The sequence below is a fragment of the Macrotis lagotis genome, chromosome 1 (assembly GCF_037893015.1).
Source record: "Macrotis lagotis isolate mMagLag1 chromosome 1, bilby.v1.9.chrom.fasta, whole genome shotgun sequence".
Taxonomy (NCBI): Eukaryota; Metazoa; Chordata; class Mammalia; order Peramelemorphia; family Peramelidae; genus Macrotis; species Macrotis lagotis.
In genome coordinates, this window is record NC_133658.1 from 231,531,554 (window position 1) to 231,555,759 (window position 24,206).

Genomic DNA, 24,206 nt, shown 5'->3' on the forward strand with positions numbered 1-24,206 from the left:
TAATTAGTACATGCCAATTCCATGTCAAATAAGGGCCAGACCTCCTTAGTTTTGGCACTGGTTCCCAAATACAGGGGGAGACAATTTTATACATTAAACAATTAATCAAATAAGATCAATTAATTAACAGAAAACAGTGCTGGATACAAAATTAGGTTATCTGATTTCAATTGGAGGAGAGACTAGGGGGTTTTCCAAGTTGGGAAGAGGAGACAGGTACAATTGCTTGAAATAAGAAAAAAATGTCTCGTTTGTGTTTGTGATCAATCAAAGGAACATGGAAACAAGAACTAATTGATCCATACAGGGCCAATTTTCAGATAAGTTATATGGGTTCCTTGCAACTTATATTTTTATATATTTTATAAAACTTCTTGAATAAATCTTCAGTTCTGACTGGATTTCTGATCAGCATAACCAGGGTCCTTAGTTAAAAGTCTCTAAGAGTCCACTTTCCCAATCACACAGGGTCAAGTTCTAGCAGTTCTTTGACATTTTCTCAGGATCCCCATAATTGAATCAAGTTTTTTCATGAGACAAATTGAGTAAACTTATAATAAAAAACTAGTCTGAGCTACCTCCAGACTTGAGTTATAAGATGGAATCATTATGATTCACTCAATTCCTACTACCACTTGCTATTTTAATCCCCTCAGTTCTCTCAGAAGTAGCACAAGGATTTTTAGATCAGAGTCAAACATTCATTATAATATTTTGGACTATTGAAATCATTGAGTCCAAGGGGAATTGGATTCATGCCTGTCAATTGTAAGAAACAAGGAGTCTGCAAGAAAGACATAAGAGCATGGGCAGGGGGTCTTCAGTCCTCAGCACTTAACAAGCTAAACTGGAAAATGTATATGACACCTGAGCAGTAAATACCACAACACACCAAAAGGAGAAGGTGAAAGGGCAGTGGACCTTACAAGGGAAAGATGTAGGCTGGTTCATCAGAACTGTGAAGAAATTCAAAAAGAGCTTTTACTCACCTCTTTGTGGACTGAAGTTTGTTTGTGTGTGTGTGTGTGGTGTGGTGTGTGTGTGTGGTGTGGTGTGTGTGTATATTTTAATCTCTATGCTTTTCCCCAACTTTTATTCTGCATGCTTGTCTATGAGCTAAAAACATTAATTGGTTTATAAGTAGTTAATAAATAAACTCAAATGTTTTTTAGATATATGAAGAAATTTTTAAAAGGTAATGGTGATCAAGTGTACATCTGAACGCTGCCTGATGATTAAGGTTCTGTTTTTGGTGTGGGATATGAATGATTAAAAAAAACAAAGGAAAAAGTTTTTTTGGGGGGTGGAGTTTTATATGAAAGTATAATAGGATCTTTTGTGATTTTTGATTTGGGATTCCAGAATTATAACAAGACCAAATTATAAAACACTAGTGAATGATGGTAGAATCACATTTTAAAATGAGTAATGGAAGACTAAGATAATACCTAGGATATATTAATTGTGTTAGGAGTAATATTTTGAATTATCGGAATGGTATATATGTAGAGTAACAAATTCTGTGAATAAAAATTGAGTTTTATATATTATCTGCTTTTCGTGTAAGTCCATATGTTTTACTAAAGTAGTGCTGTAGTTAAATTGCTTGATCAATGAATTATTTTCTCTTTAGATGAATAAAGTATGACCTTTCACACTGCCAATTTTTTTATTCTTCATTTTTGGAGATGAATATCATAATTTAACTTAAATAGTTCTGATTTTTGAAAAGGTTAAGATGAGGCCTCCAGAGCATTGATATTCTTTATTAAAGGGTTTCTGTGGATGGAAATTGCTAGTCTATGTAAAAAAAATTAGAATACAATGTTAAAGAAAACAGGAGGATGGAAAAATATTTGAGAGTGTAATAAAAAATGAAAGTCCTTTAGGAATATGCTAAGAGCAAGGTTATGCAATGGCTATTAGTGGTTATTATAGTCCCCAATGTTATATATTAAGGTTATAGTCCCCACTCAATTAACCATCCAGAAAGGCCAGGTATCAGTCTAATTGTCCCATGTGGGTTAGGAACTGTCACTGGAGATTTCACATAAAATTTCTGAAATTGTCTTTAACAATGATTGGTCTGCAAATAAGTCCAAAATACCCACAAAATTGTCAAAAAGAACCAGAGTATTGTAGAGACTTTGATTTTTATTTAACTTATTTTTTGTTCTTCTTGTTGCCTTTTTTTCCCCTATTCAATTCTCTCTTGTGTCCCTGGTCTGAAGTTATTTTAGTGGTAGATGTTTCTTGATTAAGGTTCTTAAGTCAGGCTTTGAGATCTTCAGGGAATAGCTTAGATATAAATCTAGGGAACAAATAATGCATATATATATATATATATATATATATATATATATATATATATATATGTTTTGTTGCTGGAACTTCTTCTTCTCAGCCTATTCACTGTATGTAATAGGAAAAAATAGCTACCAATGCTAATTATTTTCAAGGCCCAGGCCTGGGCAGTTTGACCTCATGAAGTGCATACTATCTCCAGTGTCCATGATGAATTGTTCACTTTACTATGATTTCAATGAATTTGATGCATATTCCCCATCTGCTTTCCTTTCAAACTGTTCATGAAAAAGAATGGTGCCAAGAAGAATGGGTAGTTTAGAAACAAATCAAACTGTTCTAAATAAAACCAAATGTTTTCCATGAGTTAAACAAGTCATACACACACACACACACACACACACACACACACACATGTATCTATGTCTCATGATAAATGTGTTTGCAGGACACCAAAGGAGTTTATAGTTGTAGAATTCAACATTTCAAAGGAAGGATTCATGGAAGGGAGTAAGAGAATTGGGTTAGGCAGCAGCAAAAGGAGCTAAGAATTGGGCCAAATGCCCACAAAGTAGTCACTTAGTAACGTGAAGAAATTTAAAAACAAAATCGCTTGCTGTGTATTCTTAACACTTCTCTTCTTTTAAGCAACAATTTTTCAGTCAGCAAGGAGAAAATCTTTGGCAAGTCTGTCTCTGCAATATGATAGTGGTTATATAAATATCATATGACTGAATTTCAATAGATGCAGAGACTTGAGAAGTAAAGCTTCATTTTTTTTGATTCTGGTGAATCTGGGGGTATCAAAATGTGACTGTTACTATTAAGTCAACATTGGAGTGATATCTCAATTATTGATTATAATAATGATACAACACTGGTTCATTAGCACCCTGAATGAAACATACCATGATCTTGATTATTGGGTCAGGAAACAATTTGAACTGGTTACATAATTTCAAGAAAAGATAAAGTCTTATTTTAAAAATGAATGAAGAAAAGGTTCATGATAGAGAAACATATCTAATATCTATTTGTTTCTCTAATTGTAGCTTTAAGTCTTGATGGGCATGGAAGTTCTCCAGATTAGTCATTTAGAATTATTGTTGTTGAACATGGAGAGATTTGTAAAGTGCTAATAAAATAAAAAAAATGTCTTGGTCAATCAATTAAGTAACTTGCTCTTGGAGTCATTGTCCTTACAAAGTCAAAAGTGAAATAGTCCCTATCCTCAAGTGTCTTACAATCTTGCAACATCTTTAATATACTTAATAGTATCATTACTTATATTCCCCACCATTTTTTTCCCACTGAGTATTACAGGGAACATGGTGATAGCTCAGATAATTTCTTATAAACAAATTTCACAAATCTAATTTAATTAAATTTAGATTCAATGTCAGAAATAATAGGGTTTGAAAATTGCATTTTTTATACTGGGCTAAAATTATTATAATTTTTTGAGGGAAAGGAATACACTGAGTCACTTTGGGAAAATATCTACAACAGTCAACTTCCTCTACTAGAGCCATCCTATCACTTATTAATCCACAAATGAATCTTGAGGGAGGTAGTGAAGCTCAAGATTACAAATAGTTATGTCTTCACCAGACTTTTTGTACCATTTGTGAAATTTCAGTCCATGATCAACCACTCACTAGACCATCTGTTGCTAAGAAGTATTCTCTCAATATTCTCAAAAATTCACTAAATATTTCCATCATATATCCTAGAGGCAGTGAGGGATCTTGTATTGCAAGCTCTGTATGCCTCAAAGCTTATCAGGAACATGGAGTATAGTTATTAATTAAAAACTTTTTGTCTCCCTGTTTAAAGATACAAATCTCAGGAAATAGACTGGTTACATCCAACAAAGAATTATTTCATAGATGAGGTTCACTAAATGGAAGATGTGTTCAATTTGTTTTTAGGTTTTTGCAAGGCAACTGGGGTTAAGTGGCTTGCCCAAGGCCACACAGCTAGGTAATTATTAAGTGTCTGAGAACAGATGTGAACCCACGTACTCCTGACTTCAGGGCCAGTGCTTTACCCACTGCACCACCTAGCCACCCCCAAAGATGTGTTTAATTTCTTAGAAATAATAGTTGTTGAGAAAGGCATTATATTCTGCTATTGCCCAAAGTTTTATTTGTTTTTAGCATAATACTTTCCTTGTCATCATGCAAGTTGTTTTTCTTAGCACTACAAAAAATAAGGGTATCAAGACCTTTCTTCTATATTAATTATTTACTGTTACATAACTCATTCCATTCTGAGTCTTTGTAGTACATAAACTGGGAAGTTTCTCTAGGAACAAAATACTTTGATCATTAGCTACAACATTTTCTCAAATCAATTTAATTCAATTATACATTAAATGCCTATTATATGACAAGTACTATAATAGGAGATGTATTTGTAAAGACAAAAATGAAACAAGCTTCAAGAAACTTACAATCTAAAGAACATCTACACAATGTATAGGGAAAGGTAATGTAAAAGGAAAATAAAAGAGGAGTAATAAGAGAAAGCTTCATAAAAGAACATCAATCTGAGCTGAGTTTAAAAGGAAGACAAGGGTTCTGAGTGATGTCAAAGGGAAGGAAATTAATTTTAGATATAGGGGATGGCATATGTACAGGAATTTATGATTAGAAGTATTGTGGTACCTTCTACATATATGAAGCAATTTGGAGAATAGGCAGGTTTAGTGATGGCTAAGGAGAGGAGATAGTGAGTGCTGTTTTGGACTTGTTGATGGTGAGATACCTATACCTATCCATGAAGAGATGACCAGCTGGCAGTTGATAATACTAAACAGGAATTCAGTCAAGAAATTGGTATTTAGCACATAAATTTAGCAGCCATCCATGTAGGCGTGATTTTAATCCATGGGAGCAGATATATTTATTATACATTGAGGAATACATATTCTTTTCATAGTTGGCACAATTTTTGGTGCATGTTGTAATCCACCAAAGCCTTTTCATCCTTTGTGATTCTTTTATAACTACTTCATAGGAGATGCTTCCAATGAATTGAATATTCATTCAGGTCCTCCAGGTCTTTTAATATTGATGTGTACCAGTTACAAGCCTCAGACTGTTCCTCTATTATCCTTGCTATATAACTGTCATGCACTAACTAGTCGAATCTAGTCTTCTCAAACAAAGTGGCATGTATTTTGCTATTCCCAGATAATTCAAAATGGAAATATTGTTCAATGTTCAATATTCCAATTCATTATAAGTGAAAACAAATGAGATTATTTAGTTCTATATTCAATAGACAACCAAATAGCACTAATGAATAAATATAAAATTTGAATAGCAAAGAGGTGTCAAAGAATATGTGATGTGAATGTCTTCTCTCGTCTCTTAACCTGTCTCCAGGCTTCATGGAGCATGTGAGCAAATTAACACAGAATGATTCCACCTAAAACATGCTCTTAAGAAACAAGTCAGGTAGTTGGTTACTATGGCAACCCAATTAGGCCAGTTTATCACCCCTTATCCCAGTTCCTATATTAATTAAGGAGGAAAAATAAATTGAAGCTTCATCCATCATTTTGTGCTATTTCAAGTTCCAGTAAGATATTCATCACATCAAAAATATTGGCTGAATTTATGTGGGCCTTGAGTTTTGTGTGGGGAAAAAAAGGACTAAAAATCATTTTAGCACATGTAAAGGGGGGAAGCATATTGCCTTTTATAGGATATATTTTCTGTTATGGAGTAAAAGACTAACAAGCTAAGAATAAGGACTAAGGACTGACTTTGTGTCAGATCTCACTAAATGACCTCAGTATAGTCATTTTTAATAACATGAAAGTAATTTTCTCTCTGTGTGGAAAAAAAATGGTCCTTCTCAATAAAATATGAATTAAATTGAGGGACTACTGAGGTCTCTCTCTTTTTTTATTCACTTTCTTTGAGATAGCTAAGCTTTCTATAAACTTGTGAAGTACTGACAATATTAATTCCAATAGAACTAGCACCTATATGTGTCAGACCCAACAGATGCAAAAATATGTGATTTTATCTTTACTACAATGCCAGAAGGTAGGTGCTATTATTATTATGTTGATTTTATAGTTGAGAAAACTGAGGAAAACAGGTTAAGTGATTTGTCTGGGATCACATAGCTAATAAATATCTGATACTTAATTTGAACTCAGATCTTCATGGCTCTAAGTTTAAAGCTATATAGACCACACCACCAGTTGCCTCTGAATTCTGTTTGTGATTGTGTAAAATGTTTAGTCTCTTATTCTGGGAATCTCATTTCACTGAATATGTACATTACTGATAATGTAGAACTGACTTCCAGGATACAACTCTACAGTATGACTCACTCTGACTGTGTAGCTTCAATTCTTTTGTAGTTTTGCATGTTAGCACACTAAAGTTGTTGATGTTTATCCTTTATTTTTGAAAAAGACCACAATATCAGGGAGGTGATGCCATGAGAAGTGTTTGAATTGGATTTGAGTGAGGGGTGCTGTGCTAAGTCACCAGTCTCACTTTCTCCTCCAGAGCCATCTTAGTCCAGTGACCAGATATGAATCAAGATTACTGGAGATGGACCTAATGGACCTAGATGTGAGACAATTAAATTTGGGTGACTTGCCCAAGGTCACACAACTAGTAAGTATCTGAGGCTGGATTTTAATGCAGGTCCTCCTCGCTTCAGGTCTGGCACTCTACCCTCTCTCTGCACTGTACACTAAAATTACAATAGATGAGGCTGACATGATCAAGTCAGATAGCCAGAATGTTTTTTGTGACCTTATAGAGAAGGATCATGGCACTACTTAATCTCAAAATGCACTCAATTTAGGCAGAATATTGGATAGAAGTCTGCAGGTCAGTAAGACCAGAGTTTGAATCCTCTCTCAGACTAGTTGTGTGGCCCTAGACAAAGGGAAATAACCTCTCTCTTGTTTTTTTCAATTTTCAATAAAATGATCAAAATAATTATAACTATAAGTATTATTATAAAATAAGTTGGGATAACAACTTTATAGTGCTTTAAAACACTTGAATGTTAATTATTAATTTTGTAATGTTATTATTAGTATATTATTATTTTATAGATTTGATTTTAGGAAATTGGATTATTTTCTCTTCCACAATTATAGGTATTACAAATAGTCATTTAAACTTTCCAAATATCTCTCTTAGTTTATCCATTTCTTTTATGAGGGAGAAACCTGCTTCAGAAAAAATAGGGTTCATTCCTTGTGTTTTCTTCTTTATGAAAAATACTGCAATTCTAACCATGGCATGAAGTGCAAGGGAGGCAAGCAACTGTGTAATTCTGTTAAAAAAATGGAACCTGCTCTTTTGTTTTCAGATGCATATGTGTATCCTGAAAGCATTTTTGGAACATGAGAATGCCAACAACCTTTGTCTTACACCTTTCTTTGAATCTGAGATCATAATTCTCTTGTCTCCTGGCCTCCCTTTTAGTCACTTAGGGTTATGTTGGCTATTTAAATTCATTAGTTTTATAAAAAAAAGAATTACTATGGTATTCATGTCCATCATTTACCTTCTCTTCTTCAAAGCATGCCATTGTGTTTTAAACAATTATTCTACAATTGGACATCATGCATCTAAAGGACTGATGATCAACTTACATCTTTCATTTCTTGCCAATAAACATGACAATAATATGATGATACATAGCAATGAAGATAAGTATGCTTTATTAGGAATTAATAGAGATCAGTCATTTGCTCATGAGTATGTTCTAAAAATCCATAAATTATATATATACACATACATACACACACACACACACACACACACACACACACAAACCCCAAAACTATTAGTGTACCCTGGTGGTGGTGGTGGTGGTGGTGGTGTGTACTCCTACCAATGGAGAGCTTATGTTCTATTAGGAGGGATGGGATAAGTAGTACTAGAAATTTGGTGGAAATAGTGTCATTTTTTCTATACTTTGTAGTGAATTACTCAGATTTCAGTCCAGTCTTTGTCAAATACTGTTTGTATTTGATTCATCAAGTACCATAGACAGCACTTTCAATATGTTAAGTTTGTGAGAAAGCAGTGATCTATAGTAGAATAGGAAATTAATTCCTAACCATAAGTTCCCTATTCCAAAGTTATGCCAGTTCTGGTTTTCTTTTAAATGCATTGGAAGATCAATGGAAGAATTTCACAGATGACAATATGAAAGAAATCAATTCAGCTAAATTCATTGCAACAAACATTGGAACTGAGAAAGATACAAAGATTAATAGAACCTAGTCTTTTCTGTCATTGACTTTACAATTTTTAAAAAAGGAATACTTCTACCCTTAATTATAGAATAAAATAGTGTAGTTACATATTTGGTAGTGACAAGTTTGTAGAACTCTGCCTAGTCACCATAGGATGAATGGAGTTTTCCCTTAAAAAGATGATACTGACAATTGTGTAAACTGGCAATTCCTTCCTGAGAGTCTACTGTCTTGACATACCTCTTAAGGAACCTCTTCTTCCCCTAATAGCCTTTAAGAAAACCACCTTGGCTTAAGACCACACCCTTGCCTAAGACCATATCAAGACAAATTATATTGGGGGCTATAATAACTGTCTACCCTTTACCTTCTAAATGTCTTTGCTTCTAGTCATAGCACTGAACAAATATTATAGATTAGGGAGATCAGGAGAGCTTCTTGGAGAAGGTCACAGTGAACTGATCTTTAAAGACCAGTTTAATTCCATAGCTGAGCAGAGACAATGTCATATTGGATCATTCTTGTGAAATTATCCTTTTCTTTTCATAATCACCTTTGCAAAATCATATTTCATAATGGTAATATTCCATTATAAATCAATTTGTAGAATTTAAAATGCTCTATAAATGTGAATTATTTTTGTTGTTCTCATTTTATTCTATATCTTGATGAGTCATAGAACACAACTTTTCAACATTAGAATTATAAATTATTCAGAGAACAATGGAAAATTACATGATGAAATCAAATAGGAAGTAACACAGTAATCACCCTACCAGATAAGAAATATCATAAGAGACAGCATGGAGAGTAATCAGCCAAATCAATCAACATTTCTTGAACTCCTTCCTTGAGGTAGAATTTGATTGTAAAAAGTCAAAAATGGAATATCCCCTGCTCTCACCAATCAGAAAAGATCATTAGATCATATTGCGTGATATGCCCCTGAATTGCAATGCTAAGATTAAGGATATATTTATGGAATTATAGGATCTAGAATAAGGGAAGTATTATATTCAGTCCACAATGATTAAAAAAAATAAATCAATGAACCTTTAGTAAATACTTACATTTTTCAGGAGCAATGATAGTTGCAGGGATACTGCCCCCCCAAAGACAAGCAAAATAAAATGGTTCCTGATCTCATGGAATTTGCATTTTTCATGGCAGCTTTTGGTTTTTACTTATTTTTCTTTTCCTTTATCATCATCATGTTCATCATTTTCTTCTTCCTCCTCCTCCTCCTTCTTTCTTCTTCTTCTTCTTCTTCTTCTTCTTCTTCTTTCTTCTTCTTTTTCATCCACTTCTTCCTCTTCTTCTTCCTCTTCATTTTCCTCTTCTTTTCTTCTTCTTCTTCTTCTTCTTCTTCTTCTTCTTCTTCTTCTTCTTCTTCTTCCTCTTTCTCTTCTTCTTCTTCCTTCTTCCTGCCTGACTTGCCTTCCTTCCTCACTCCCTTTCTTTCTTTCTCTCTTCCTCCCCTACCTTCTTTTTCTTCTGTTCTGTCTCTCTCTGACTCTGAGTGTCTTTCACTGTCCCTGTCTCTCTGCTAAAGAGCCATGCTCTAAAAAAAAATTGAAAAAAAGGAAGGTTCTATAGAAACAAGTATCTGACATAGATATACTGGGCTAGAAATCAGGAATAATTTGGGTCAAATTCAATTATGGACACTTAATAGTCCTGTAACACTAGACAAATCACTTGACTTATGTTTCCTCAACTATAAAAAGGGAATCCTAAGAATAGCTGCTGCCTCACAGGTTTATTATAAGTATCAAATAAGCCTGTATTTGTGAAACACTTAAAATGTTTGGCAAATAAAGGATAGTTAATAAATGCTTATTCCCATCTATGTCAAACACATCTCCTACCTCTACAAAGCAGGAAGAAATTCCTTTTGATATTTTTTTCTTGGGACCAGGTTTGATCATTATAAATTTTATAGTATTCAAATTTTTAACTTATTTTTTATTTTAATTTATTTTTTAATTTCCATCTATTTGTACATGCATATTTCCAAGTTACAAAATTTCCCTCCACCCCTCCTTCCCACCCCCTCCCCTTAGTAGGGAACAGTCAAGTTAGCATTTTACATACATATTTCACTAAACATATTTGCAAATTAGTAATTTTTGGCATGAGGAATTAGGATTAAGGGAAAGAGAAACATAAGGGATAATTTTTGTAAAGTGTTCATCAGATTTGGTAGGGGTGTTTTATTCCTGTCTGTTTTGTTTTGTTTTGTTTTGTTTTGTATTTCTTCCTCTGGTTGGGGATAATATAAACCATTGCCAGTCTAATAACCATTGTCCTAGCTCTCTGGGTTGTTGAGGAGTTACTTCCATCAAGGTTGTTCATTTCATAATGTTGTTGTTGTGTATATTGTTCTCTTGGCTCTACTCCCTTGGCTCAGCATTAGATCCCATGAGTCATTCCATGCTTCTATAGAGTTCAACCATTTATGATTTCTTATAGAACAATAATATTCCATAGTATTCATATGCAATAACTTGTTTAACCATTCCCCAATTGATGGGCATCTCCCCAATTTCCAATTATTTGCCACAAAGAGATGCTATGAATATTTTGGAACATGTAAGACTTTTCCCATCTTTTACAATTTCTTCTGGATATAGTCCTAGAATTGGAATTGCTGGGTCAAAGGGTATGAATAGTTTTATTGCTATTTGGGGATAATTCCATACTGCTCTCCAAAAAGGTTGGATCCATTCACAACTCCACCAGCAATGCATTAATGTCCCAGTCTTCCCACAACCTCTCCAACTTTGATCATCTTCCCTTTTTCTCATCTGGGTTAATCTAATAGGTGTGAGATGATACCTCATTGTTGTTTTAATTTTAATTTCTCTGATCAGTAGTGATTTGGAGCATTTTTTCATATGATTTATATTTATATTTTTCATATGATTATGTATAGCTTTAATGTCTTCATTTCAAAACTGTCTGTTCATATCATTTGACACATTAATTGGAGGTAGTATTCAGTTTTAATTTTAATTTTGCTCTTCTCACCATATATTGCTAAGTTTTAATGCCTCATGGTGTTGTAGTCATTGTGTATATTGCTTTCTTGGCATGGTTATTTCACTTTGCATCAATTCATTAAATCTTCCCAAACTTTATTGTATTCATATCTATCATTTCTTAGAGTTTAATACCATTTCATTATATTTAATTTAAACTTGCCTTACATTACCCAAATTATGGACATTTGTTTTGTTTTTATTTTCTTCTTTTAAAAGTACTGTGAATAAATATTGTTTTATATACATATATATATATATATATATATGTATATGTATATAACCCTTAGTTCTTTGATTTCCTTGCATTGTGTAGAAATTCTCATTCTAGGTTAAAGTTTATGGACATTTTATCATGTTTTTGAAAGATTCCAAATTGCTTTATAGAATCATGTAGACTAATCCACAGTTTTCCCCAACAGTATAATATGCCCATACTTCCGCAAACTATCTAATAATGATTTTGCTTATATTTTATAATACTTAAAAATTTGTGGGTACAAAGTGAAATGTCAAAGTTATACTAATTTTTGTTTCTCTTATTAGTGTTTTAGGAAAAACTTTTGTATGATTGTCAACAATTTGTTATTCTTTTGAAAATTGTTTATATAACCTTTGCTCTATTAGGAATTGACTTTTTCCTCTCTGACTCTCTTGATAGATATAGCTACATACAAATTCATATGTGTATACATATATATACACATGACAGGTTTGCCATATTTCTGCATATTTTAGACATTTATAATTGTTGCTTTTATATGTTGAATATCAGAATGCTATCAGAGATATTTGTCAAAGGTATTTTCCATAATCAATCACTTCTATTTTTATCCTAATTCAAATTTTTTTCTTATACATATTTTTACATATCCTGCAAGCAAAACCATATTTTGTCTTTTGGTTTTGCTTCTATTTCTTATTTGGTTAAGGATTTATCTTCTGATCATTGAAATAAAAATATCAGTGATACCTGATTTCACTCTTTCCTTTGATATTCATTTCACACAACAATTTTGAACTTAATATAAATCTAATTTTTGTCTTTTGTCTTTCAAGTTTTCCCTGAAATTCACTTTTTAGAAAATATATTGATTAAAAACAAGACTTTTCAGAAGTACTTGACTAAGGTAATATGATTTGAAATAATACGGTATAAGAATTGCTTCATGAAAGTAGGGATATTTAACTGGAAGAAAAAATTCATGGAAAAGAAAGTTTAAATGACAACAAGCATTTGAAGGTTAGTCATGTATGAAAGGAATATAACTTATTTATCTTGGTGGAAGAGAACAAAAATAAGAAGTAAGTGGAAATCACAAGGAGTCAGATAGGCAAGAGTAGATATTTATTAAGTACTTAGTGTATACCAGAGACTCTGCCAAGTGGTACAAAGAAAGACAAAAATAATTTCTACCACCAAGGAGTTTGCATTCTAATGGATTTAAAAATATATAAGCTATATATATATGTATATATATATATATATATACATGCAATGTATATAACGTAGATGGAAGATCATATCAAAGATAAGAAAAATTTGGACCTGTTATAAAGGGAAAATAATAATAAGGACTTAAATAACATAATACACAACTAAATAAAATGAATGATATACATAAATGATAAAAATAAATAATCCTAATAAGAACTCACTAAATGTGCAATGGATTGCTTTAGGTGATAATGCTTAGAATAGGAAGGTTTCTAGCATTAGCTGAATAAGCCCTGCTTAGAGATATGATAGAGAAAATTCCTATTTAGATAGGAGTAAAACTGAATGGCCTATTAGATCCCATTGAATCCTGAGAATGTAGGATTGTTTATGTGGATAGATGTTATTGTTTTTGTCTGTCCTTTCTTGATTCAGATGAAGTAATATTCTATGTTATGTATTTACATGAGATTTTGTATTTCCTGTAGAGAATATTGCTATATATAACTGAAATGGAGGCAGAATTTTCTATTACCTCTCCAAGCAGAAAGTTTTGAATATGTATTGTTTTCCAACACCCTCACTGCAAACTTTCATTTCTCATTTGAAATTATGCTTTGATGTATTTATATACCAGAAAAATATTGGCAACTTGCCATTTAGCATCCCATTCAACTTTTCATGACCAAAGGAAATGGGGATGATTCTGTAACTGAGTGGTCAGCAGCATGTGATGACTCTAAATTGAGGAAAACTATAAGACAAAGAAAAACTTATTAGCCCAGGAACCCTCTGGGCAAATTTATTGTCACTGGACCTCATTCACTAGTTTCATTTTTCTACCTCATTTTGTCCTAACTTCAGAGCACAGAATGAATCATAGTAAAAGCTTTTCATGGTTAGAATTGGCGCCAGGATTCAAAAGAGAAGCAGCATTAATGAAGGGAATATTCCAGAAGAAAGCAATTGCCTTCACCAATGGACCATTAGCACTGGTCAAGACCAAACATGGAGACAAAAGTATCATTGATATATCCTATAAAGGTTAAGAAATAGATATCACAAAAAAGAGAAAACTCAGTTTCAAGGCAGAGAAAATAAACCAAAAGCCAGATGAAATCTTTGCAAAGTATACTGTGAATCCATGAATTTCAATGACTTCTTCAGTATCAAGAAAGCCCTTATACTTCAAGAATTATTCTTCAATCTTTCTCTCTCTTTCTTCATATATTATATATATGAATACATAACTATAAATATACAAATGTATATTTGCAAGTAGCCACGCATTATATACATACATACATACATATATATATATATATATAACATTCTCTTCAAAATAATCCTAATAGTTTGTATCCCTAATATTCATATCTGTATCACTATTCCATTTAATTTTCTTTTTATTAGTCTCTGAAGCTAATTAAAACAGAAACATTTGTTTGAAAATGGAATCAAGCAATAATAAATGATATAACCAGATAAGTATGTTAACTGCCTAATGCTATTTGTTATTAAAGGGGTTTAAATTACAGAGACCACAGTTATTTTCCTGGGTCAATTGTGAGCCAGCTATCATCAATGTGTAGATGATAGACAAATTTCATTTTTTTGGTTTGTTTTCTTTATTTTTGTTTTCCTTAAGACATTTTTATTGTAGCTATGTGATTGACTATTTTGGGTGGGAAGTAAGGAAGCAGAGTTATATATATATATATATTTCTTTTGGCAAAGAATCTCTTTGGAATTTGCTATTTGCTGCATATTCTTCCTATTTGCTCTTTTTTTTTAAACTAATGACACATTAACGCACCATATAACATAAGGAAAGTATATTGTGTCTCACTAAACTCATTCTCAAATTGCCTATCATCACACAGTAGATTTTATCATATAAACTGTGTGTCATCTAAGATAGGTACACATTTGGTCTAATGTGTACAGCAAGGAAGACCAATTAGCAAATTAATTAGGTTTCTGTTTATCTTGACATTTTCTATTTCAATGGTATATTTGAATTTCACAAGTAAATCAGTATTTAACACTTCTATTCTATTGCAGAATGTGGTTCAATAAGCACTTTACTGACATTTGTACTGAAGACATAGAATCCTACTAAGGCTCATGATAGTCTTTCATAACAAAGTCAGAAAAGAAAACTGATTCATGAAACTGGAAATACATTTTTCTTTCTTTGGATATTTATCCTTATTACTTCTTTATAACATATACTTATCCATATCTATGTCTATACAAAAAAATTTATGTATACAATTTACACTTGAATATAGGCTTCCTTCTAGTATCATAATCCTCTAGATTCTTAAGCAACTGCTATACATCTCTGGTTTCCTTCAAAACTCCACTTGAATCCTCCCTTTCACAAGAATGCTTTTTTGTATTAACACACACGCACAAATATATACATATACATGTAAGTATAGGTATATGAAGTTATGTATATTAGAAAGACAAAGAGAAAAAGAATTGATTCAGTGGGTAGAGTTCTGGATTTAGCATCAGTAAGAACTGAGTTCACATGTGGACTAGTTGTATGAGCCTGGCAAGGCATTTAAACTCTGTTTGCTTCAGTTTCTTCAATTGTAAATTAACATAGTATTGCTATGAAGAACAAAAGTCATAATATTTGTAAAGTAATCTTAATGTAAATTTTTATTCCTTTCTCTTTCCTAATATGGGGGGACCTAGAAAGAAACACAATGCCTTTGATATGCTCTTATTGATCTAAGTACAATGACCTTGTTGCCTTCCATAGTGTTTTAGACACCCTGAATAAATGCACTCTAATATTGTGTTGACTTGTAAAAATGTCAAACCACAGTGCTGACTGACACATATACTTTGCAGTCTATTAAAACCAACAGACCTATATTATATGAACTTCAAGATAGGTTCTCTATCTTCTCCTTGTGAAGTAGATTTTTAAAGCATATCATGCATTTATCTGTCTTAGATTTTCCCCTTCATTCTTGCCTACTATGATTTTTTTTGCAAATCTCTCACACAATATATATATATATATATATATATATATATATATATATCACAGTTAATAACTGGATATTTCTTTCTTGTTTCTCCTTATTATTTTATACATGGCAATAAACTATGCCAGATATAGGGACAGAGAAATGAGAATTCAAACCATTAGAGATTGAGTGAATTATGGGTTATATAACATTAACAAACTGGAGCCATAGTGTATTGTCATGAAATTGGAGTTGTAGAAAATAGGTTATAAACCTGATTCTCCTATTTACTACTTGTGTTTTGAAAGGCAAATCATATCCCCTTTGTGGGGCTCAGTTTCTTCCTTTAAAAAAACGAATGTTGAGGAAGGTGATCACACAAATCCATTCTTCCTCCAATTTGTATGATCCTATGAAAATTAAAGATGTCCATTTAATTAGGTTCAGGAAAGGCTAACTCTCAGTCATATTTCAGATACACGAATGCTTTTCATCTCTTCTTCTGGTTGAATTTATTTTAATATATTGAAAATGAAAAATGTATTAGATTCTTACTGAAAATTCAATTAGTCAAGTAAAAAGTGAAAAATAATTTATTTTTCATTAAAGTGAATTCAATCCAAATACTCATGCTGAGGGAAATGTTACCAGCAGCCATCATGCAGTTCTTTTATTTTCTAAATGTGACTAAATAGATGAAGTGTCACCATTCAACAATGTGTTCACAGAATAGCAGAATTTCAAGAATTAAAAGGACCCCAGCAACCTTTAATTCCCGTCCATATGTGAAAAAGACTATCCACTCCAGCATGTTCACCAAGTTGATATTCAGCCCCTGCTGGAGAATGACCCTGAGAAGAAACTCACCTAAATGTACCTCCTTAAGATCTTTATCAGAAATTCTAGTACTTAATTATGGAATGAAGCACAGCACATCAATTTCTTTCCTATATCATAGCCCTTTGAATTTTGAAGCATGGTTATCTCATGTAAGCCATGACTCATTTCTTTCTCAAGCTACACAACTCTTCCTCAGCATGTTAAACAATAGAGTTGATGTTCTTCTGATGTTTAATCATGATGCATTACTATCATTCATTTGGCAAATGTACCCTATAACAATCTAAGAGAAGGGAAGATCTTTAGGTATTTCTCTTGTGCTTTTTTTTTGCCCATTTGTAATGATTGCTCAAAAGAGAAGATAGAGGCATATATATTACAGAGGACTCACGAAACTTGACTTTTTAAGTCTGAGATGATAAACCAATAGTTCTGGACACAGATGAATTCACAGATCCTTGAAGTTTCAAATATTTGTCTTATATATCATAAGTTCTTAGAGCTTGAGCATCAAAGAACCTCAGAGATGGTCTGTATGTGCAAACTAAAGTCCAATGAAGTTGAATGATTTTTCTCAATGTTTCACTCACAGTATTAGAATCAGGATTTGAACTAAGACCCTTTGAGTTCAAAAACCAGTGTTCTTTCTCTTGTATCACATTGTCTCCCTTGTATATGCACATATTTGTATATGCTGATGTTTGAGAAATCTGTGATTTTATAATTTCAGTGCCATAGGCAATTCTTCTATCAAAGTGGGTCACAACTCTTTAATTAGATTGATGGTCTTAGGAAATTAAGCAAATCCTGTGATGAACTGCTCTAAGCCTTCTTAGATTGATATATAGCCCAAAAGTAGATGCCATATTTGAAACATTTGCAATGTCTTAGAATCTCCCAAAACTTGACTTCCGTTAGACTATTTCAGAGCTAAAATCTTCCATAGCTCAGTGAGACATCAGAGTAAGATTTTGATGAAGCACATTATACATAGACACAGCATGTGTGTGTGTGTGTGTGTGTGTGTGTGTGTGTGTGTGTGTGTGTGTGTAAGGAGCAGTTAGGTGACACAGTGGATAGAACATTGGCCCTGGAGTCAGGAGGACCTGACTTCAAATTCAGCCTTAGACAATTACTAACAGCAAAACTGGGCAAGTCACTTAGCTCCAATTGCCACCCCCAAATTAAAAATAATAATAATAACTAACCAATTGCATACCCAAATCTAGGCAAAGTTTTATAATTATTATTTTATTTTATCCTCACACCATCCCTACTAAATCAGAAATATTACTATCCCAATTTAACAACTGAAGAAACTAGAGCAAACCTCTGTTTAACTGACTTGCCTAGAGTTATATAGTTAGTAGTATTTGAGGCCAGATTTGAACTCAGGTCTTCTTGAGACCAGGCTTGGAGTTCTATATGCTAAAATCTAGCTGCCAAATATGTAGATATATATCTGTAATATATACCCATATATCAAGAAACATTAAAACAAATAAACATGTTTTTATAAATGTACATAAATGTTCATACATACATATAGATAGACAGTATAGTGTATTAGATAGACATCTGACTTCAAAATGAACAAGGAAGACCTGGGTTCAATTTTTACCTCAGACACATGCTGATCATGTGACCCTGGTGATTCACATATCTCGGAGCTAGGAGTACCCATACTGAAGTTGTCAATTAAAGAAAAAATGATTGCCTGCATTGGTAGAGGGAATTTCTTCACTTGGGAGCACCCTAAAGCAATGAAAATGCAGGTGCAATCTCTGTCTACTGTGCATAGAAGTTATATATGCCAATAGGGATATACAGTATTCAATGAACTCTACAAATATCCCATTTCCCACTGAGTCTGCTGACAATCAATATCTGTTCTGACCTCATTGCTTCCCTCCCCACCTCCCACAACAAAGAAATGCTCATTAAACTAAGAACTCAATTAATTTGAGGAACTCTCAATCTGAGTTCTCAATTTAAATATTCTAGAAAATTTGGATTTCCCTTAATTCTTTTTTTATGATTTCAAATTATAAACATAGATTCTCATGGGGGCCCTGTTTTTATAGATGTGACTTTTGAGTTAATACTGAGACTCAGCCATCAACAAATAAAAGAAATCTATCCTCCTTGACTCCCAGTTTTTTATCCTTAAGCCAAATATGCAAAACAAGAATTTTGCTGTTTTCAAAGATTGGAGAACTCTGGGGTCAGCTTCAGGGATGGGTCTAGAATGGGGTGAAAAACCCCTTTCTAGTCAAGGTCTGATTCTGACCTGGGAGTGTCTAGGTAGTGAGTCAGTCAACAAGAATTTTGGGGGAACTTGCCATGTGTCAGATACTATCTTAAACACTAGAAATACAAAGAAAGGCAAAAATAGTCCCCGACCTGAAGGATTTTGAATTTTAATTGGGATGATAACATACAACCAACTAAATGTGTGTGTGTGTGTGTGTATGTATGTATATACATACATACATATATACATATATACATATATATATATATATATATATATATAGAGAGAGAGAGAGAGAGAGAGAGAGAGAGGCATATAAAGAGTAAATGGAAGATAATATTAAAGGAAAGGCTGTAGTAATGAATATGAGAAGTACAATAGCAAAGTAGGAGAGTATATACACTATTAGCTAAAATACTCAGTCCTTACAGGAAAATACTAAGAGTATATCAAGAGAAGGACCAGCAAACACATTTTGAGCCTTTTTTCCCCACAGAATCAAAGAGCTTGGAGCTGGAAGGGGATTTAGCAATCATTCAATTACTTCCCACTCCATCTTAATTGCTTCTTGAAGTACTGTTGAGTTGCAATATAAAGTGAAGCTAACTTTGAATTACATAGCCTAGGTTCAAATCCCAATATTGACTTTAACTTACTGTGAGTATATGAGCAAAATCACTTCTTTTTCAAAGTTACTGGAGCTGTCCTCTTCAGTGATCACTTGGCTGCCCAATTACCCTTACAGAGTCATCCAGTTTAGGAACTTCTAGCTATCTTATTAAGAAGAGAATAGCTCTTTTAAAAATTTCTTCCTTTCTTTAATTTACTCCAATCTGTAGTCTGTGACATTTGAATTGATAAATCAGATTATTCATCAGTCATCAATTCCGTAATGTTTGTCCTTCATTTTCTTTTTTTAGTTTTTTTTTTTTTTTTTTGCAAGGCAAATGGAGTTAAGTGGCTTGCCCAAGGCTGCACAGCTAGGTAATTATTAAGTGTCTGAGACCGGATTTGAACCCAGGAGGTACTCCTGACTCCAGGGCCGGTGCTTTATCCACTGCGCCACCTAGCCACCTCTGCCCTCCATTTTTAAAAAAGACTACAACATCAGGGAGGTGATGCCATCTCAAGGATGTGAATTTAATTTGAGTGAGGGGGTGCTGTGCTAAGTCACCAGTCTCACTTTCTCCTGTAGTCATTTGGTCTAGATATAAGTCAGGATGACTAGAGATGACCTTGAAGGTGAGACAATCAAGGTTAAGTGACTTTCCCAAGGTCACACAGCTAGTTAGTATCAAGTGTCTGAGGCTATACTCAAACCCCTGTTTTCCTGGATAGAGGCTGGTGCTCTCTATCCACTGTGGCAGCCAACTTCCCTCTATAAACTCCTTAGAGGCGGTCCAAACTCTCCACCACCACCACCCTTGTCCAACATGCAAAAGAGTTGATTACAAGTAAAGGATCATCCCATAACTCTATGTGAACTCTGCTTTGATTTCTGAATAAAACAGGATAGAAGTTTTCTAAGGCAGCCTTTAAGAACTAGCCGTAGAGGGGTGGCTAGGTGGCGCAGTGTATAAAGCACCGGCCCTGGAGTCAGGAGTACCTGGGTTCGAATCCGGTCTCAAACAGTTAATAATTACCCAGCTGTGTAGCCTTGGGCAAGCCACTTAACCCCATTTGCCTTGCAAAAAAAAAAGAACTAGCTGTAGGGTCTAGGTTTAGGGCCCTATATTCTAAAGAATCAGTGCATGGAGACCCTTTTTTTTTCTCTCTGGCCACAACCCTCCTTTTTTTTCCTTGCCTTACTTTCTTGTATATTATTGAAATTATTTTTTGCCTCTATTTTATTAACTCTGACCACTCTATAGACAAAGAAGGGAAAAAGCAAGGGGACAAATAGCTGGGTAATACAGTGTCCAGAGAACTGGACTTGGAATCCAGTTCTGGGTTCAAATTCTGCCTCATGTACTAACTATAGCATCTGAGAAAAATCTAATGGATATTCAGTCCTATTTTCTTCAAGTGTAAAATGATAATAAAATGTAATTGTATATAAAATGATGATGCTTATCCAGTTTGTTATCAGGGTCAAATGAAATTATATATATATATATATGTATATACATATATATATATATATATATATATATATATATATATAAATTTACAAATCCTAAAGAATAAAATAAATACCAGATATTATTAAAGAAAAAGAAAAAGAATTATATTCTTTCTGCCTTTATTTTATTAGTCTCTGTTCTTTATTAATGCAGTTTATTGCACTTAGGGATTTGAGGAATGTCATGATTCATTTGTATAATTGTTTCCCTTCACAACTCACCTAAAATATTTTGACACAGACAATGTGAAAGAATTTTAGTTTTAAAAGTAAAAGATTGTTTTTAGAGAATCTTGACATCAGCAATCAAAATGAGTTCAATCACCATCTCTAGTCACAGCTCCCTAGTCTATATATTCAAGTCCACATTTCTTTTCTGAGATCAAGTACCATAGGTGTTGTGCTTTCTTTATTTCCCTTATCCCCTAAAATTCTTGATTTCTTCAAGGTTCAACTTGATTATCACTTCCTACCCAAAGTATTTCTTAATCCTCCTCTTCCCCATCCCCTAAACCTGCCTTATAGTTTCTTTGTGTATCTTTTGCATTTGACTTTAATTTTTTTCCCTTTCAGTAGAATATCCCACTAAGGGAAATTATTATTTTGAGTTTTCCTTTGTATTTATTTACAGGGTCCATTGCAAGGTCATGTATAGTAGGTGTTTAATGAAAGTTTGATTGTTTGATATTTCTCTTCTGGAGTGATTTCACCACCCTTTTTGGTAAATGACTGTTGAAAAAAATACTTAAAAAAGCACTAGATAAGTGTGATGGTATAAACTGTCCCTTTCAGAGAACAAAGATCATTTCTAAAATTATTATTATTTTTCTTTTCTATAGGTGATCCTCCTGCAACTGGCACTGGAACTCTACAAATAAGACTGGAAGATGTGAATGACAATGCTCCTCTCATTTATCCCACACTTGCCAAAGTCTGTGATGATGCCAAAGATCTAAACGTGGTCATTCTGGGAGCATTAGATAAAGATCTCCACCCAAATACTGATCCATTCAAATTTGAATTGAATAAACAAACTGGATCTGAGAAATTCTGGAAAATTTCCAAGATCAATGGTATGTTCAGTAAATTATTATTATTATTAAATTTTCACCTTCTTCAAATATCCCCCAAACTACAAGCTCTTTTCTTAAAACAATTCCATTCTTACAATACTATTGCAAAATGATTGATATTTACATATACTATACATTGCTATATTTATGCTTTTTCTAACCACCAAAGAGACTGATCAAATCAACAATCTAAACTCAGATCTCATATATACATATATATACATATATACATATATATATATATACATATATACATACACATAACTTACACATTTTATAAACACAATACACATTTATTATCCCATTCAAGTGCTCAGATTTGACTTTCATGTTTCTGATTGCATGTTTTACTTTTTCTGACTTGTTTATTTTCTATATATTTTGGTAAAAGAGTTTGTATACTCAAGATTGTGATTCTTTATTCTTTCTTCATTGGGTTTGCTTTGCCTTCTCTTTTGTTCTCTATTACTACTGATAACTTGCTTCAAAAGTCTCCCTGCATGGTTGATTCAGGAATTAAATATTCCAATGTCCCCTCCTCTCCACCATCCTCTTCATCCTTTTTTTCTCTGAGATGGAAGTGTGCATGTTTCATGATTTCTTTCTTTACATTGATTTTGATTACAGTTGGTTATATAGAACATCTCAGAAACCTCTGCTTGGTAATAAAGTTGGAAGGGACTGCAAAGATTATTTAGTCTATGTCTTTTAAGCAGGGGTTCACAGTCAAGGGATCCATGGATAGATTTCAAAGGGTTTTCTGAAAGCTAATAGGATTATTTGAGTGTAAAATATACACATGTATATATATATAAAGTAGATATTACATATATATATATACATATTTGAGTAAAGATATCTACTATAGCAACTTAACATGCAACACAGAAATCTTTATTTTTTACCAACTTTTTGTTTACTTTATATTTTTATATATTTCATGTTATATATTTAAAAAATTTTCAGATAAGGTTTCAAAGGCTTCATCATGTTGCCTAATGGTCCATAACTAAATATTTTAAAAACCTTGCTTTAGTCTAACCCCCCCCCAATTTTAAGGGTGAGGAAACTGGGGGCCAACAGAAGTGGATTAGCTTGCTCCAGGGAAGTTATTTTAACTCAAGTCCTCTGAGTTAAAAATCTAGAATTTTTTTCTACCAGCTATTTTTCAGACTCATAAGTGTTTTGCTATTTTTATCTCCTCCTCTGTTAGTTTCTTCCCTATGGGTAAGGGACTTACTTTGATAAATTCCTTGTTTTTCGATCTCTAGATCAACCTTTATGAATTCCTGACCTTTATCCTTTTTACTATGCTTTTTTTCATTACTATATCCTCCATTTAGGTCATCCCAACTCTTTCTTTGTTCTGGGTCTTTGAAAGAGACTCAGCTGTGTAAGCCTTCTTTACTGTAACACAATATTGGATGGCTTGCAAAGGCATCAAAAAATCATGGGCTAAATTCCAATCTCCTCCTTCCACACTGATAATTCACTCTTACTTTCCCTAGTCTGAATTCACCCTGCTGTAATATTCTAATTTTAACTTCAAATTCATTCATTGTTTTCAAAACCAAGTCAAATATCTCCCATTTTTATTATCATTTCTGAATACAATGGTGCAGTTCCTTAATGCACATAGATTGATTTTGATGATGGACTGATTCAATGAAGGAAAAGAGTGGTTTATAGGCCAGTAAACAGAAGTTTTACAAGGTATCATGGATGGATCTGCTCAAGTTGATCTACCTCATTTTTTTTAACCAATATACATGAAATTTTGTTTCTATGAAGTATCAGCCTACCAAATGAAAAAAGACTTATTCATACTTATGACATGTTGGATGTTTGATGGGAACATGAAAAAATATAAGTATACTAAATGTTACTATTT

General features: G+C 33.0%; 1 protein-coding gene across 1 annotated transcript in view; it reads left to right on the forward strand.

The window, feature by feature from the left end:
• Window positions 1-24,206, forward strand: part of CDH13 (cadherin 13) — a 1,354,681-nt gene that overhangs the window by 1,310,610 nt on the left and 19,865 nt on the right. The window contains exon 12 of the mRNA XM_074209753.1: window positions 22,082-22,315. Coding sequence (XP_074065854.1) covers window positions 22,082-22,315 — 234 coding nt within the window. The remainder of the gene's footprint in view (window positions 1-22,081; window positions 22,316-24,206) is intronic.